At 39.6% G+C, this 19,094-nt stretch overlaps 1 protein-coding gene across 1 annotated transcript in view; it reads left to right on the top strand.

Annotated features, from left to right (window-relative positions):
- The first annotated feature begins 258 nt into the window (after positions 1 to 258).
- The window catches only part of hcn4 (hyperpolarization activated cyclic nucleotide-gated potassium channel 4), a 67,159-nt gene continuing 48,323 nt past the window's right edge, over positions 259 to 19,094 (top strand). The window contains exons 1-3 of the mRNA XM_062415435.1: positions 259 to 272; positions 495 to 1,163; positions 18,529 to 18,952. Of these exons, the coding sequence (XP_062271419.1) occupies positions 259 to 272; positions 495 to 1,163; positions 18,529 to 18,952 (1,107 nt within the window). The remainder of the gene's footprint in view (positions 273 to 494; positions 1,164 to 18,528; positions 18,953 to 19,094) is intronic.

Raw genomic sequence — 19,094 nt, 5'->3', positions numbered from 1 at the left:
CTGTACTGTATTTTTGCACGATTGTGTCGCGTTGTTTGATGGCATCTGGTAAGACATCTGGTGAAAAGAGCATCCTCCGTTGTGCATGACCTTTCCCTCGTCTCCATATCACCGTCCGTCGGCACGTCCCTCACATGTCAAGCTAAGGTGACTTTCAAGCAGTTTTTTCCACTTTTGCGCACAATGTCGGAACGACACAAAGATGTTCATCGGGGACACAGTGGCCAAGCGGACCGCCCAGGCTGCGTCTGAGGACATATGCAAACTGTCAGGTAGTCTAATTATGAAAAAGAGTGTCTCTCATCTGTTTCAGCAGAGCCACGGCGGTCCATGTCATGTGTAGCAGGCTTTCAGGGATTCAGATTAGCTCCAGACTGATTGCTCTCACAAACAGATACGGAGCGCTGGGCTGGTGGCAATAATCGTTACAGTACAGCCTAACAATCTGGATTTATTTCATTTTCTCCACTGTGTTTAAATGTCATAATGGACAGGTTGCACTCCTCCATGCGTAAAAGGCTCTACAGTTTGCCACAACACATTGGACAGAAAGCATCTATAATGGGTGAAGAAGACGCAGACAAGGACACCCGGAGGAAGAGTATCAGGATGAAGCCTCTGCCGTCGCCGACCTCTGGGGGAAGCTGCAAAGGCATCGGGGAGACCAAAAGTGGGGAGTCTGTGATCATGGAGACGGACATAGGGAGACCGATGAAGACCAGCTCAAATGGAGATTGCCGGAGATTTCGAGGCAGCCTCTCGTCCATCACAAGTCGGCATGTGCACGACTCGGACTCGGCGGAGGAGAGACGCCTCATCACCGAGGGGGATGTCACTCCGAGCGAGGAGAGCCCCCCCGGAGCCATCGGTGATGGGCCGCCGGATCAAGGCGCGCAAGGGGCCAGCGGTGGCGGGGGTACCCAAAACGATTCCCAAGACCAGCAGTCAGGGTTTATAAAGTTGGATGGCATTGATCAAATTCTGCCGGATGACGAGAGATTATATCAAGCTGGGTTCATGCACAGACAGTTTGGGGCAATGCTTCAGCCAGGGGTCAACAAGTTCTCCCTGAGGATGTTTGGAAGTGAGAAGGCGGTTGAACGAGAGCAAGAGCGGGTTAAATCCGCCGGATTTTGGATTATTCACCCCTACAGTGATTTCAGGTAGGCTAAATGTTGACACCTTGCACACAAACCCCAAAAGGCTCAGAATGAAGCGTCATGTTACTGTCAGTGCCTTGGCACAGTGTCAGATGTTTTTCTCACTCAGTGTGTTCTCATTTATTAGTGCATTCATCACCTCTGATGAGGCCCATTCATTGTTTTATTCAGCTTTACAGCACCATGATCACTTATTTTACTCATACACATTGAAATAGTAGGCCACATTTGACCAATTCCATGATTGTAATAAACTGACTTTACTGCTTTATGAAAAATTATCAAAATGTACCAATTTCCAGAATTACAATTTCCAGCAGTAGAAGAACTAGATTCACTAGTTTCAGGATATACAAGTGTTAGTCAAGAGGCCTGTAGACACTTTGTTGTGTTATGGAGTAACCCACAGATAAGTCAGCCTTTACTAATTAGGGCAATTTACTTGGGCAGATGCTATTCAAATGCAAATACACAATTGAAGCCCTAAAGTGGTTTCTGTTCCTTAATTTGAGAAAATGTGCACAGGACATGATTTATCTATTGATTAGGTTTATTGATGCAGGCCTTCATATCACATCAGTGATTTTCTTTCTTCTCTTCTTTTGTGTATAGTATTTTGAAAATAAACAGGATTAAGTGATCTTTATTGGAATTTAATTGGATTAGCTCTTAAAGTTGTAAAGCCATTTTGAAATGATCAACACATTTTATGTCTGCATTTAAAATTGGGACAAACTACAGCAGCAAAACTGAATAAAATCCTCATAGAGCCTATGATCGCTCTCATTTCTTGTCATACACACTTCTCTCTGTTAGTGTCCTTGAGTTTGTTATTGAGTATATGCATCTGATTCATGGCCACACAGATGCTCTTAATGGTTAAGCAAGATTGGAGTTAAATTCCTTCATTTTTGCTTTTATGATTTTAGACTTAATAAACTTAAATGCATGTATGCATCTTTACTTGTATGTCAGATGACCTCTTTAAAGGAGGCGTCAGCGGGCAGTTTGACTACACTTATTCATTGCGAAAAACATTACTGTGGATTGAACAACATAAAATATGTCCTGTGAAATCAAATTTGGAAAAAAATCTACATAGACTACTCCATACGTATAGCTTCTAAATCTCTCTAAATGTTAGTAATTGTATATTATCATGGCTGTTTATTGTGAGTAGGTAATGAGCCTTAGCTTTTTTCTTTAAATGACCATGTTTTCATGTAGTTCAATAATTTCGGCAAAACTATTTCATCACAGACTGTGTCAGCCTTGGCATTTAGTTCACCAGCGCATCTTATCATTTGAGTCGTGTGGAGACATTTGTGTTGCTGTAAAAGGATACAGAGCAGGATTGCAATTGTTACACATACTGTAACATTTTCTTCTTGTCTGTGACATTGAATCCTATCTAGCCTGCCTATTTGATTGTCTTATGACATATGATATAGAAAACTATCACTAATCACAAAAGATTGTAATTTCTACCCCATGAACAAGATATCTGACTTTGAGAGACCTGTGAGATGTAGTGTGAGTTACCTTCAGGCCCATGAAAAAGGCTAAATAAGACTTTTTAGAATAGAAAACAGGCACATTATCTGATCATTTATCCAGTTGGAGAGTGAAGCGGCCAATATACCATGCTTGCTGACAACAGTGAATGTTTTATGTTGAATTTAAATGTAATATTGACCCACATGCGTGTTAGTTAGCTTATACTGTCAAGAATGAAAAGTAATAACTTCTTAATTTTACTGTTTGTTTGTGAACAGATAGCAAGAGAGAGAAGTGATATCTGTGCTACACAAATAAAAAAAATGTTCAGACAAAAGAAAAAAACTTTCTTGTAACATCACATGTCAGATGGATCTCAGACATACTACAGTTACAGAACTATTCACTCATACTATCTCCAAATACATACACAGGTTGTATAGGTCATCATGAAGAGGTGAGATAAAGTATTAGACAGATTGCCATTTTTGTTATGCTCCTCCCAGCTGGTTGTGCTTCCTCCGACCCCCCTTTGCTCTCTTTCTCACTGTGTTAAATGTCATGAGAGAGGGTGATTTGAGGCTTGGGGAGACTGTCCTTATACTGAAAGGGCAAAGATTTGGCACCAGGCATCAGTTTTGAAGTGTCTTTGAGCAAGAAATTGGGGCTCCATTCCACACTGCACTCGCTGTAAGAGACGCACGTGTGACTCTCTCAGTGAGGTGGAAATAATAAATAAATAGATAGATTAAATTGCACTGAGAGAGAAGTGCTCTAAAAAATGAGGTTAGCCACCCACTTGTTCTGGGTCTGAGGGAGGACACTGTATATTACCATAATTAAACCATTTTGGCAATCTGAGAGTGGTTTGCTTGTGGTTCAAGCACTCAATACTATGATTACGCAATCACTCAACTCTACAATTAAAACCACAGCCGTGGTACTCAATCAGGAGAGTAAAAAATGTAGTCTCAGCTATCACTGCTGTGACTAACAAGGAAAAGAAAAGCACCATACACACAGCAATTCACAGGTAAATTTAAATATGATGGCCCATTATTATTTATTATTATAACAGCTTATCTTAGAAAGCCAACATCAGTGACACCTAATCAGTATTAAAATGTTTCAAGCATTTTTTTTTTAGAAATATACTTAATAGATGGAGAGAAATAACACACCATGTCAGTAAGCTAACACAGCATGTTCAGATGAATTACAGCTCATATTTTAATTTTAATGAACTGAAGGAGAAGCATGATACTTGGACACCCACTTCCTACAAAATCAAGATCAGAGACAGGACAAGATGACTGTAATTAAAGTACATAAGGGTATGAGAGGGATCTTTTAGTGGGCCTGAAGAAGAAGAGGGGTCGCTGTGACTAAAAGTTTTATTCCCATGTCTGCATCAAAGCTTTGGCACTATGAACTCAAATTAGAGTGTCACAAGGAATCACAGAGTCATCACTGCACCAGAATTCAGCAAAATCTTCTCTTGTCAAGTATTGTATAACGCTAAGAAGCAGGGGAGGAGCAATATCTTGCAAGGGAAAAAGACGGATTAAAAATGTCATCATAATCCAATCTACAGCCTCATTTCCAGATCCAAAGCTGAAAAACCCCCTTTCGATTCTGAACAAGCATCTTCCTGTCAGGAGATGTGGTCAGCGAGCTAGCCACATGGTGAAATCCAGCACCCAGAAAAAGAACAGAAAAAAGAACAAAAAAATGACTAAGTTGTACAGAGTCTTTTAAATGAGGAAGACTTTAAGCACACGGAGACCATAAAATATCTGTGGGCGTTTGATGGGATTGTTGGACAATACATAAGAGGGGGACAGAGATTACTGTCCCCTCTGTCCTGTTCTTACTGGATGCATCTGTTGGATATCTGCTCTGTTCTGTTAGCTTACCTGTCTCTGTCAAGAAAGTGTGACTTCATGTTTGCTATTTAAAAGATGCTGTATCATAAGCTGTGCCGAGCCCTATTGATGCTGAATGTCCTTGGTCATATATAGAGATTGATAAAAGTCATGGAACATTTATTACCTCTTTAAAGAAGTTTAAATATTTATTTTTTATATAATTTTTATAATATTTATTATCTATTAATAATTAATAGGTAACATACCAATTCACATAACCATTTTCTCATTAAATTTTTGTATTCTCTGGCTAAAATTATGTTACATTTTCTTCATTACCCACATAGAAGAAAAACAATTGTACAGCTTTTCACATTATTAGTACAGCTATGTTGACTCACATATATGCATCATCAGAAGACTAACATGACCAGAAAAAGCTGTAAGTGTTCTATGATAACTATAAAAAGTAAATGATAGCTGTGCTACATGTACCTAGACTGCACTTTTATTTAGTAGAATGTGGGGTAAATAATTCCCATGGCCATTATTAAGGCGGATGGCTGCCCACCCAGAGTCCGGTTATGCTTGACGTTTCTCTCTGTTAAAGTGATGTTTTTCCTTGCTGCTGTTTGCCAAGTGATTGCTCGTGGGAGAATGTTGGGTATCTGTAAATTAAAGAGTACATTCTAGACCTGCTCTATGTGAAAAGTGGCCTGATATAACTGCTGTTGTGATTTTTTCACTGTATAAATAAAACTGACTTGATTATTCCCCTGATGAATATTGAGGTATTGTAAATATTGCAGGTTTAGATTTGCATTAGCAGCTTCTGTGCTAACAGCTGCATGCTTTCTGATGAAAAGAACAGTTACAGTTGTACTGGAGTGTGCACAAGTGTATCTCTGTGTATTGTGTTTGTAAGCATAAGGGATCAGATTTAATAACAGCATTCTCTGTCTCAGTCAGGTTGATTACAGTTTATTTGAGAGTATGTTTTGCTATTGATTTGTTTGTGACTCGTGGGGCCTCTGGCTTGCCATCAATGGATTTATTAAAAAATGAGATGGAGAAACATACACGAGTGCAGCGATAGTGAATCCCCCTCTTGTGGCGGTGTCAGGAGTCATAGTCTGGGTGAGAGTTACATAAAGGTCAAGGTGAGGTGCTGGCAAGCTGCAGGAGATAAATGTAAAGCCTTGACATTTAGAGCTCCGTTTAAACTATTTTTTGTGCAGTACATCTTAATGATGATCATTGCAAGATCTACACAAGATCAAATAAAAGATGCATGAATGAAGTCCAGACAAGTGTTAGCTCGTGTCCTCATGGGCCATGCCCTTTTGTCTTATAGTGCGTCTGCATGGGAAGGTTGAAGAAAAGGAGATTTGACACTACAGTACATGGCATGAATGACACTCTATTCTTTTCGGTCCTTATTAAATAATTCCGCCTTTAATTTAGTGAGGGTAAAACATGGGGATTACAGATGGTTCTGGCTGGGCCTGAAAGTGGGGTAATCAAAATAGGCCGCTGTGCTCATCCACGAATATTAGGAGCCAAGAGATTATTACAGCACAATTTATTTAATGGAGGGAGCCCAGGGAGGATGTGTGTAGTCGGTGGGTAGAAGGTTGCCTGTCATAGTGGCAGAATGATTGAACGGTAACGCATGACCTCGCCAGGCACACTTGTGTGGGAGTGTGAAATCAGGACACGTGATCACAGCTGTACAAGAATTGCCTTTTTTTAAATATTGTTTTGCACGTCAGGGATTTTTTTTACTCTTCTGATATGTCATTTAATTCAGCTTTATGTATTAGGCAGAGAGCTGAGTTTAACCTTGGCAAAGTGATGGTAATCTTGAGGTGAGATTATATTGATTGATTGGACATCATATACATTTTGAAAATGGGAAAGCCTGCTTGGAAGCATTTTCTGTTAAGTTACACATGTCATGCTTGATGTATTTTGGTCACCTGACAAATGTAATGTTGTGTGTCCTTCTCGCTCCACCATCCTCTGCAATGCAACATTGATTTATAATCTCTCCAGGTGGATACACAACACTAGTCATCCAAACCCAGTCTCAAGTTTGTTTGGGTTTTTTTTAAACACATTTCAGTGTCACATTTATTCAAGGTCAATATGTCAGTTTCACTTATCTCATCTTTTTAGGGGGTTGATGGAGAAAATGTTTTTATTTCTTTATTCAACAATGTATCATGCCATCATCAAGTCATGTCACCTTGTATGTGGCAGTAGAGTGATCAAGACCTCTTACGACCTTTCTGTATTCTTATTGACACTTCTAGCTTGTAGCTGTACTAGAACATAATTTTGCACCACAGCCTCTTTTTAAAAAGAGAAAAAATGAATGCTTGCTCTCTCCATACAATGGACATACACTGATCCCTTGTTGACTTCACCTGTCCGCTTTGCTCATGCAGGGGAGCAGTTGAGAAGGGGAAGAAACGGGTTACAGTAGGATTTGTGAGCCTTGTGACACTTTACATATAGCGCAAAAGGGGTTTGCAACTCACTGTTAGGGAAGTAATTGTAAACACTGAATTTGACAGTGATGGCTTACTGCATGCTGTAAACTGCCCTGTGGTGCAGCAAAAATGATTTTCCATCGAAACAGTGGCTCTGGCTATAAATACAATTTTACACATTAGTTTTAATTTTAATCTGACATCTGGCATGTAATCAGTGCTGAATGTCAAGTGTCAAATAAGTAATAAACATCAACACAGATTATATATAGGTGTAATCTTCCAGTGGTACCCAAGAGGGCATTATTGGCATTGCAGTGATTCAGCCTTCTGCAACATCACCTAATTGTTAGACACAGTTTAAAAAAAACATATTCTTTCTGGTATCATTACTTTTACTAACCAAAATGCAATGACTGAAGAAGTTTCTTTAATTTATTGCACATAAAAAAGTAAAACTTTTGAAAAGAAGATATGACCTGGTTGCCAGCAATCAAGAAAGCGCAGCACAGTGTATTTTATGGGAATTGTCAGCATGATTGGAATGAATAATTAAGATTGCTTGGGTTAAAATACCTCCTGCATACTATCACTTCTCTCTGATGTCTAGATAGGAGCCAGGTGTCTGGAATTTACTCATTTTAACAAGGCAATGAGGGTCCAAAACACAAACAATCACATTATAAGGCAGGTCAATACTGCTTTTCACCTATGACACAAACTGGTCTGATATTTGATATCCATTTACATCCCATTCAGGGTAAAATAACCACTTAATATTAATTGCAAACTGCAGTATATGTTGACCTAGATTTGTCCTTCAGCTGGTGATAAGTATGCAATGCATAACCAAGAGACTGCTTAATGTAGCATGCAATTCTCCCTAAAACAATTCTAGATGTTTTCATGCATAGTTTTTATTGTATAGTACTGTAACCAAATCACATCTTCCCTTACTTTGACCTCTGCATGCACGCTGCAGCAGCAGCCTACTCATTCCTCCTCACACAGATTCTGCTATATCTAGTACATACAGGTTGACTTTTCGGCCCTGCCTGTGTTCCAGGTGGATTCTTACACCCCTTGTCTCTCTGAAATTCGATTGCTTTTTTTCCTATCAGCCTAGATAGGAAATGGCTAAGATGTGAGACTGGCACCAATATGTTGCTCCAGGGGGTGGACACAAGAGAAACACCATATTAAAAAGCACTTTAAATTTCATGTGAGACACTGGCCGTTACAAAGTCATTTTCACAGGCAAGTTCCATTAAGTTCAGAGCCAATTAGCAGTGTGTGCTAGTGACGGTAATCAGCTCTACCTGTAGGTCACTCAGGTGGGTAGCCATTGGTCATGTAACAGTTACAGTGTGCCCAGACTGTCACTGTGTTTGATCCTACTACATCTCCAGTATCTTTCTGTTATATGTCCTTTCTATCAAGTTAAGTTAAAATGCTAGGGTTTTTTTTTTGAGAAGTTTATGTAAACAGTGTGCATGGCTGCATAGGAAATACATTCACACTAATATCAGCTTTCAATAGAACTGAAAATCATATTGTGTTGTAGTTTTACAAAAATTGTGTTAATTACATTGGACATCATGGTTTGACGAGATAACTCAATGTCCACTCACTAGCTTTTTCTTTAACCACATTTCAACTGAGCACACTCCATTTACAGATGAAGACCATGACTTGCTGTTGAAAGCAGAAAAAACCTTAGTAAGTGGACCGTAAAATACTTTTTTTTTTGGTCAAACTGCTATTGCCACAGTCAAAAGTGAATATTTATGCTCAAATCATTTTGACTCGTCTGTAAATAATTTTTTCCATATTGCATCATATACTGATAATTTTAAAAAATGAATATAGTGATATTGATTTGGCCGTGCATGTGTTCCATATCTGATTAGCTACCAGATGTTTTTTGCTCAAAACTATTTTATTTATAAAGTACAACAGGTGGTAGAAAAGGGCAAAAATATAATTACACGTTAATATCACTTTGTAATGGAGCCAAGAAAAAATAAAGACAGTCATTTTGCTAAGAGTTCTACATACCTTTATACCACTTCACATAACGATCTTTCACAAAAGTTGCCTGCAATTCACCTTTGATTACCGTTATTCTGTTGTTAAAATCACTCTCAGCAGCCATCAGTGCAGGACAAACATGGCAGGAGGATGTCATCAGCACCTCTGCACTGTTTACTATGGAAGATTGTATAGAAGACTAAAGCCTTTTAGAAACAGTGGGGTTTCCACTCAAAGAGAGGACCAGAGTCAAGTGCGATGAATAAAGAACTCTGTGTGTGGCTTGCGTGATTCACAGGAAATACTTCCCTGGATCAATGTGATGGGCCTGGCCCTGCCACACGCTGGGTGTCTAGAGGACTCAGACAAATAGCAGGATTATGAGACATGCAGTGGTGAGAGACAGATTGTTCGTCTCTTCTGCTATGGGAGTTGACTCCTGATTTATCTTCACCATCTCCATACTTGATAGCATGTCCTCTTTTTTTTTCCTCACTCAGGTTTTGGTCATACTAGTAAATGTTACATAGTGTTTGATTAAATAGGGAGGCAGCAGAAAAGGGTGTGCGTGTATAAATCCAATTCCTGACCCTGTTTAGCATGTACAATTGAAAAATTAGAGAGCTAACAAATAAACATTATAAATCCTGCTCTGTTTGGTTTAACAGTCAGATAAGCCTCTGCTTTTGCTTACTCACGCAGACCAGCAAAAATCAGATAAACTGCATCTCCTCAACGATTTGATTTGATTTCATGCTCAGAGTGTCTTCTTAGTGAGGGTTTTTCATCAGCTTTTAAGCTGTATTAATTTTGGTTTTATTTACCTCCACTTTTTTGTGTATTTTCAAGAGATGGTGAATCCAGAGATGACCTCTATGTCCAGAAGATCACACTGCCATGGTTTTCTCCTCATAATAACCCTCCTTTTTAGTCTAAATATGTTGTTACATTTTCTCTCACTGATTCCATATTTTCTCTCCCCATATTTTTGTTTCTTTTTGTTCCCCCTGCTTTTCCTTTCACCCTTTGACCTCAGATCACTGTTTTGGAGATGGATAGAAAAGGCTTTCACTGTGGCTGCTCCATTTGCTGATTGCAGCACCTGAAGTGGGGAAGATAATGGCCCAGTACTGGTGCAGCCCGGAGCAAGGGCATGAGGTGATGGTGTACAGTGTGACCAGCTCCTGGTATTATAGACAGTACATTATCTTAGCACTTCATCTATGTTAAGAGAAAGCCCCTTGCTCCATCTTTCCCTCTCTCTGTCTCTCTCTCTCTCTGGTTCACTCCTGCTCCACAGTGCAGTGGAATGGTTGGGGGAGGGGATTGATGTTCAGTTGGGAGGCATTGGCTAGTGTTTCCCCTGCCACACTTTGTGGCTGGCTGACACGAGACCCCTTGACATGACCCTAAGGACCTTGCAGGAGATAACAAGGCATCATGATAAAACACAGATGCAATTAGTGGCAGGATGACAGTCCACGCAAAGCCAGAGTGCAGATACTGGCACATGCTAGTAGGATAAGTGCATGCTGATGGCACCGGCTGGAGAGCTTTTTGTCCTTCCCATGTCTTCTCCAGCCCTACCACTCACTGTCTTTCTATTTTTTTATTTTTCTAATTTTTTTCCCCCACAGAGGGCAGATTTATATGCTGACTGCAGACTACCCTTGTATAGTTTTTGTTCCTATGAGCAGATAAGTAGCAGGTTGTGTTCTGGGAAGCTGTGAATGACTCTGCAGGGCCTCAGAGACAAGGACAGGGACACTGAGTAGCCACTACTGGCGCCAGGCAGAGCCTCTCTAGAATCAGCCAAAAAAAGAGAAAAGTTCCTTTTCTTACTATTGGATTTTTTCCCTGATTACAACTGGTCAGTTTGCAAAGTAGCTTTGGTGATTTCATTATTTAGTCAGAGCTCTTAAGTGCACACTTCTGAGCTATTCAAACATCAGAGCCAGTTTAGTCTGGACTTATTTCAATAACTGGATCTGGGGTATACTTTTGAATGACACACTACGGCATGGTGAGATTTTCCCTGAGATGGTTAGCCTCTGAACTTCTGCCTGCATCTCTGATTTTAAATAAAAATAAAGTGAAAAGAAAAAAGAAATTCCGTCTACGGAATGGCTTAAACTCCCTTTCAGCCATTAATAATCACCATTGAAGGAATATGCCGTGTTTTGGTAAATGCACACTATGATCAGCTGAGAGGACTTGTAGCAGTAACAACCATGTATGTTCCTCTGTTAACATCTGTCAGTGCTTATGTATCAGGGGTTAGACCTCTATCTGTTAATAGGCTGTTTTTCTCCTGCAGTGGATGTGACATTGTCTGTAGCGTTGTGTTTCTCTCAACTGTGTTGAATAACAGTCCTAGACAGAACTTTAGAGGTGAATGAAAAATCATACCGTGCACCCTTACCTAGATGTCCTACCACAGAACTATTTGTAATCTTATTTATGAGATCTTTTAGCAGTTAGGTAAGGTTGCCTCGTTTCAGTTGATTTTGCTTCTCCTCTCTATAGGTATTTAGTAAATCCCTCTGTTTTCTCTTAGCCTAAAGGTTGGAGAGATTTGCCTCTACCTCTGATGAAATCTTCTCAGCCTAGGTTTGATAAAACAGCGTGGCTAACCTAAATATAGCCACCTGCGACTGCAAAGTCCCAGTGTCAGTGATGTGCTTGCAGTGTGCCTGCTGGCTGTGCTTAGCAAAGACAGCACCATTATGACAGTTCATTGGAGCGGGTGACAAGAAAAATAGGATTAACCCTTTTAACCGTTTTTTTTTTTTTTTTGTTCTTTTTTTTCCGCAGACACTTAAATCTTGCTGTGTTTGCCAACTGGCTCATTTAACACCAATGTGGTGCTCTTTTGAGGGCAATACTCAGTAATTTTTTTGATGTCACAGATGTTGTTCTCCTGTTATCCTGGGATCAGACTACGCATATTGAGCCTGATTTTGACACGATTTTGTCCAGCGCCGGGCCCGATTATGAATGTCAGGAACGACAAGCGTGCCTTGTAGTGTGACATAACCAAAGAACAGTGATCCGGCAACTGGGACACCCCACAATACCCTGATGAACAGTCTAGCATGTCAAAATTTTTGCCACTTGACAGCTTTGATTTTCTGTGTCAGTGTTTGCATATGTGCGCTAGAGAGCACTTCAGTTCAGACCACTTTAAATTAAATCTTAATTTACCAGAGTATACAATAATTTCCCCCCCCACAATACCCTCTGTTTATACCAGTGATCGTGGTAGCTAGCTACATTTATCTAACGTTCTTGACATGTTAACACATTCATTACCTCAAGTTATCTTTGATGGATAGACAGCACATACTGTCCTCTTCGTGACACCCAGGAAGAGGTCCACAAGTGTTTTTTTCCCTTTCTTTTCTTTTTTTCCCCCTGAATACAGGACTGTCAGTATCACACATACAGTACTGTTTCTGCAGCCATGATTGACAATTTCCTGACTGCCCGCATTTGCCAAAAGTATTGTTTAGTGTGATTAAAATGATGTTTACAGTGGACCTTAAACAGAGATGTACCCTTAAATTGAATATAAATACTTGCTTTGTTCCTTAGATTGAACTTAAACATCATATACAGAAACATCTCATAGCAGTTAAGCGGTTTCTAAAAAATCTGTGAAAAAGCAATTGCACTAACTTCTGTGCATCTGTGTTTACATTTTCCTGCAAATGGCCTCATGCAGTTATGCAAAAAAAAAGCACTGTCCAGTAGAAAAGCCGCAATTCACCAATCTGACACACAGGACTAAACAGATCGAGTATCAAATGTGAGTAAGCCACATGATTCACCTTAAATACCGTTTCTGAAAGAGTAACTTAACATCAGACTGAAAAGCAGTGTTTCACTGCCTGTTTCACCTCACCCAACATCACTGATGGGAGTAATGTCATGGGTTCCTGAAGTACACCTGTACACCGGGGCAACAACTTAAACTACTGGAAGTCACAGAAAACAATAATTGTAATGATGAACACCCGTGAAGTGTACATATGAATGTGATTGTCACAACAGAATGAATTGGGAGATTTGTGCTGTTGATATTAAACATAACATGAACCAGAATTCTCAGGGATATATTGAATTTGTACTTCTGAACAGGACCCCTGGTAACACAAACAAATCTATAAAGAGAGAGTGGAAGCAGACACACACACACACACACACACACACACACACACACACACACACACACACACACACACACACACACATACACACAAACACAACAAATTAATTATTCAGAAGGAAAACTGATTTTTTATGCAAAAAAAGGTAACTTTCTGTCTCATTTACAGTGCACACGATGTTGGCAGGTACCCTCATGGAAGTGCGGCATTGACTGTTCTGCTGTTCCCATTCAGTCAGTGTGTTTTCAGAATAAAGGGAGACACTGTTAAATGCTGTCTGCCACTTGTACCTGACATGACAGATGATCTGTTGGCAATGCTTTGCCATCACTCTCCCAGCATGTTAGCCAACAGATAGGCATCTCTACATGGGACATGTAAGCAAGTGTTCACACACATGTATGCACAGATACATATTCTCCCTATATATGCAGGACTATATATACCCTAATGCCTCCTCAATTTAAATATAGGCTACTCTGAACGGTAAATGTATGTCCATCTCGTTTATGGTGGCTCTCGCAATCCCTTTCAGGTAGTTTGGCCGGCAGAGTGAGGAAAATGAGAGAGGCTTATCGTGTAGTCAAATGCACTCTAAGGGTGACAACATGTTCCTGCTGTCCCTGGTCACCCCACTGGAGAGCAGAGTGGACTGCCGCTCTGTCCCTCCAGACAGCAACATGTCAGGGCTCCCTTCATCAGTACAGTGAACTTTCAGTACCGTAACAAGTTAAGTGTGAGCTATTCTGCCACTGCACTTTCAGTGTTTCACTGTTTTACCACTCCTCATTTTCAACAGTTTCGGTCACACACGTGCTGCCATTCAAACGCTGTGCCATCCTTTCCTTTCTGTTCAAGAGTTCAATTTGATATTTGATGTTCTCCAGTGATCACATGCTGTGATTTCACAAACACACACAGAAGCTCTGGCCAGGTTTTTTGATGTGTTTTTTGCTATCACATATTTTTATCTGCCTGGTGTCTTTTGTTTCCTGTAAAGCACTTTGATCCAGTTCTATTTTTTGCTTCCTGTTTACAACTAGACCAACAAGCCAAAAGATTGTTTAAAGTGGGGAAAAAAATGTCATAAAAAGTCATGGCATGTGCATTTTCCTTTGTATTAAAAGAATATCTAACAGACATAAAATATCTTTTTCACAACAAATTTGTTGTTGAGTTGAAGATGTTGCCAGTTTGACATGTTTTATGTACTTTACGTGTGCCCAGAACAGTCCAAGTATCACCAGGGATGTCTCACAATTATGCAATAAAATAAAATTAGTAAAACTATCACTAAAATCATAAAAAGGATAAAACCCTATTTTTTCTCTCTTGCCGCCTACACCAAGGAATACCACCTATATTTCACCACTGCTAGGTCACTGCACTCCACTTTAATTTTATTTCAAAACAGGTGGTATACCACAACACAGCATGAATCTGTTATTTGGGATGCACACAGGGATGTGGGACCTTTGAAATGTCTGCCTCACATCCCGCACTTGCCCAACTGTATTTATAGAACAATGTTCTTCTATGTCAGGGTCCCAGTGCATAATAAAACACAGTAAATGGATCCCTGCTATGTTTAGGTGGCCTGACCTCCATTAGGAGGCAACCACAAGAGTGAAAAGGAGGATCATGAGCATATACTCTACACATGCACACATGCAAGCGCGCACACACACACACACACACACACACAAACACACACGCATGCATGTAAACCCACAGTTGACATACACATAAAACAGACTAATAATGCACATAAATGTACCATTTTTTCCTTGTCCCAACCATTGACTGTAAATATGGACGCCTTGTCTTCACTTCCTACTGCTATGCAAAAATAAAGCCAAAAAAATCTGCTTTCCAGTAACTGCCATCTTGCGGGGGAGACTTGTGACCTATACTTCAGCCAGCTACCCAGGGGTGATTGAGAAGTGTTGGCTTCACTTTTGAGGAGCTGTCATGACATCCATATTTATACTATATAATTGTATTAATTTATAGTATATATATTTACAATTTTGTTAAATTTTCAATGGTACCATAAAAAAGCACCATAGAAATGACAAACCGGCTAATTAAGATCACAACAGTGTCAACAAATTGCAGGTTGATTTGACCTTGATGCGGTTGTAAGATATTTTCATTTATTCTGTATTGTATTATTCTGCATGTTTTCTTATATTTAAAAAGGGTGCATTTGCACAATGAGCATACAGCAGCTGCTGTTGATCTTACTTATCCCCACACTCCTATAACAAGTGAGGCTTGCTCAGACAGGCAGCAACAGTAGCTGTGTTCTGCCAGAGAGATGTTTAGAAGTCTTAGACCACATACTGTCTTGTTATTCTTTCTTAAATAAAAATGAGGTGCTCTCCTCTGGGACTATTTTATTTTCATTTATTTTACTATGTGTCCTCGCTCTGTTGTTCATAGAATATTATCAAACTGCTGGGTGGGATTTTTCTGTAATGTTAGATGTTTTTTTCAAGGCCAGAAATGTTTGTCAGGCTTGCACCTGTCTGGCTTGTATTGTTTTTTTTTCTGGGACTGAATTACCCTTGCTAGGTAGGGTTGGGGTTAGAATAGGGACACTGACCTACTCTGCTTGTATGTTCATGTCACTGTAGCATTTTTTCCCCCCATAAGTCCTAAAGTACTGCAACATTTTGTCAGCTGCTTGTTGGTGCTAAACAGAGTTATCTTAAAGGATCATTCCAGTGTTCTCTTAATGATTTAGTCCATTTGCCAAGGGTCATAAATATTTTGATTAATTTCAACCAAGGTACTTCATAAAGCTTTTCTATTTTTATGTGATTTTATACCATTTTGCCTGCCATTGGTTTCTGTTCATTTCTGTGCTGAGTCGTCACAGTTGATACAAATAGCAAAACAAAGGCAATGATTTGCAGCTGTTACAGACAAAGAAAGAAACCGATAATCGTAGTTCATTGATGGTAGACCCTGTCAAGCGCTGGAAGCACACTTGCATCCTATTAATAAGCTGCGTAGCTTATATAGATGCACAGGCTATCATGCATTCGTAATATTAGGGAACATGGAAATATGAAGAACAAATGTCATTACCTATGTTTGCGTTTCTTCCTTTGAAGTTTTTCTTGTTCTCTGGAGCTTTCTGCCTTATCATGAGCAAACACAGTGGTGGCAGGATCTGTCTAAATATAACTCCACTTGACAACAAGCTGGAACTGTAGATACCCTTTTACTTTGAAGAATTCCAATTACTGTCACTGTTTCCTCAGTATGTGTGTGTGTGTGTGTGTGTGTGTGTGTGTGTGTGTGTGTGTGTGTGTGTGTGTGTGTGTGTGTGTGTGTGTGTGTGTGTGCATGTGCATTTGTGTCTGTATGTGCAACAGACATGAAACTGAGATGTGTGTCCATGTGTACAATATATTTATGCATGCATGTGTAAGTGTGAGATGCTCTATATGTCCATAGATTAACATGGTCATGCTTGCACAAAAAAAAGGAACATCGCTAGCTAAATCAAAATGTCAAATTATTAGCTGTGACCAAGTATATATTATTTATATACATCAATAGATATATCACACTTTACAAGGTTAAGCTTATTTATTTATGCAGTACTTCATCACAAATTGTGTCAAAGGACTTTAAAGAGTTTCTTTTAGATCTAACTGATCATCAATGAAAGAATGCATTTTACATCATCCAACAAAGAAAAAAACACAAGACAGAAAATCTAATGAGGAAAATACTAGAAGACATTTTGGAATTAAAAGTTATTTTTATCTTTATGTTTATGCTCTGAGGCCTCAAATATGCCCCAAAGTGTTTGTAAAAAAGTAATTTCATAATTTAAATTTACCCGACTTGTCAGAGTTCTTTTTGGATCAGATGTGCATACTGGTCATGCACAGAGTGGCAGTTCATTGTAAACCCATGAGTTATTTTCTTCAACACACTGCAGATCAACCATGAAATCAATAGACATCAGCTGCAACAAGGAAGTGAAAGAGCAATAATTACTTGCTGTAGTCCAGCTTGCTTGCAGAAAAGATGCATCCCCTACCCTGGTTATGTATGTAGTATCCTTTATTTCTTATTTCTTACAGTCCTGTTCTTGAAATTGCCTTTGCACAAAGACAGATCTTTATGGCCCAGTTAAAGGTGGGTTGGTAAATCATCCAAGCTCACTGAATCCTCTCATAGTGCAATCTATGAAGTATCCGGGAAATATCACCCTTAACACAAAAGAGCCAATCTGGATTCAATTACCAAGCCAGCAGAGAGTGCAATTTATATCCAAACTCTCTGACTTGGAAGATAGATGAGGTCACAGCACAATTCGTAATTAACAGTTAACCCTCATTGACCTTTGAGTTGTGATTTACTGTCCAAACACAAATAGCTTGTGGGGAGGTCACATGTGTATAGGTTAATACGCCATCATTGCATTGTGTGTGTGTATAAGCTCACATCTCCCACATATGCAACTAAATATGTGTGTTAAAGCGGGCTAGTGATGAAACACGAGTGGGCTCCAATACTGGTTGTTCATAAGGAAAAACAGCATATCAGTCCATGAGTCTGTGGTTAGATGGATAGACAATGTCTATACTTTCCCAGTGTTTGCTAAGCAATTGTACTATGTGTGTGTGTGTGGTGGTGGGTGGAGGTATTTTTCAAATAAGTCACTTTCAAAAGATGAGATAGGATTAGAGTCCTTCCTGTTCCTCATGAGGGAAATGTTACTGTCAAGTCATGTAATATAATAAAACCAGAAAGCAGCAATTGCAATATAAATGTGGGTAATTTGAGTTGATTTGATCTATTCTGGTCTCAAGTACAATCTCCATTACAATATATCTAAACATAAGATTAATCACAATTATACTCTCACATATACTATATGAATTCAATGTGTTTGAGTTTAACTGAAGCAGTTGCATGAAAAGTAATTTTAGAACAATCACAAAAAAACCTTACAAACACTACACACAATTTTATGCAATAAATATATGCATAACTTTTCTATATACCAAAATGCTTTAAACACAGTAAATTGCACATTTCTTTGGCCTACCTTATTTGAAAAGCCTAATTGTTTGGGCATGTGTTTGATACTGTTTGTTAAAAGAGATGTACATACAGTGTGTTCATCATACATCATGTAGTCCATCTGGAATTAGTTTAACTGCATAGAAGATCTGCAAAATGTTACTAATAGTTAGCTTGAGAAACTGACTATGTTAACTTTAACATTCTCTCTTTCACCATGCCATTTCTGTATTCCTCCATTTCTCTCTCCAACAAGGTTTTACTGGGACTTGACCATGCTGCTGCTGATGGTGGGCAACCTCATCATCATCCCCGTGGGCATCACATTCTTCAAGGATGAGCACACGCCACCCTGGATCGTGTTCAATGTGGTCTCTGACACCTTCTTCCTCATGGACCTGGTTCTCAACTTCAGGACAGGTATCGTCAAGGAGGACAACACAGAGATCATCCTGGACCCACAACAGATCAAGATCAAGTACTTGCGAAGCTGGTTTGTGGTGGACTTCATCTCCTCCATCCCTGTGGACTACATCTTCCTCATCGTGGAGACGCGCATCGACTCAGATTTCTATAAGACAGCGCGCGCTTTACGGATTGTCCGCTTCACCAAGATCCTCAGTTTGCTGCGACTGCTGCGCCTCTCAAGACTCATTCGCTACATTCACCAATGGGAAGAGGTAAGGAAGTGCATCTCAGCGTGGTTGTGTGTGCATATGAGAGGGAATATGGTAATGTGTTAAAGCTGATAACGTAAAGTTGCCCTAAATGTTACCCACATGATGTGTATAATGGGTGCTATTTTTAGGAAACCTGGATTCC

This window comes from Scomber scombrus, chromosome 1 (genome assembly GCF_963691925.1).
Source record: "Scomber scombrus chromosome 1, fScoSco1.1, whole genome shotgun sequence".
Classification (NCBI taxonomy): domain Eukaryota; kingdom Metazoa; phylum Chordata; class Actinopteri; order Scombriformes; family Scombridae; genus Scomber; species Scomber scombrus.
The sequence above is the reverse complement of the archived record's forward strand: the minus strand, read 5'-3'. Positions and strand labels throughout refer to the sequence as shown.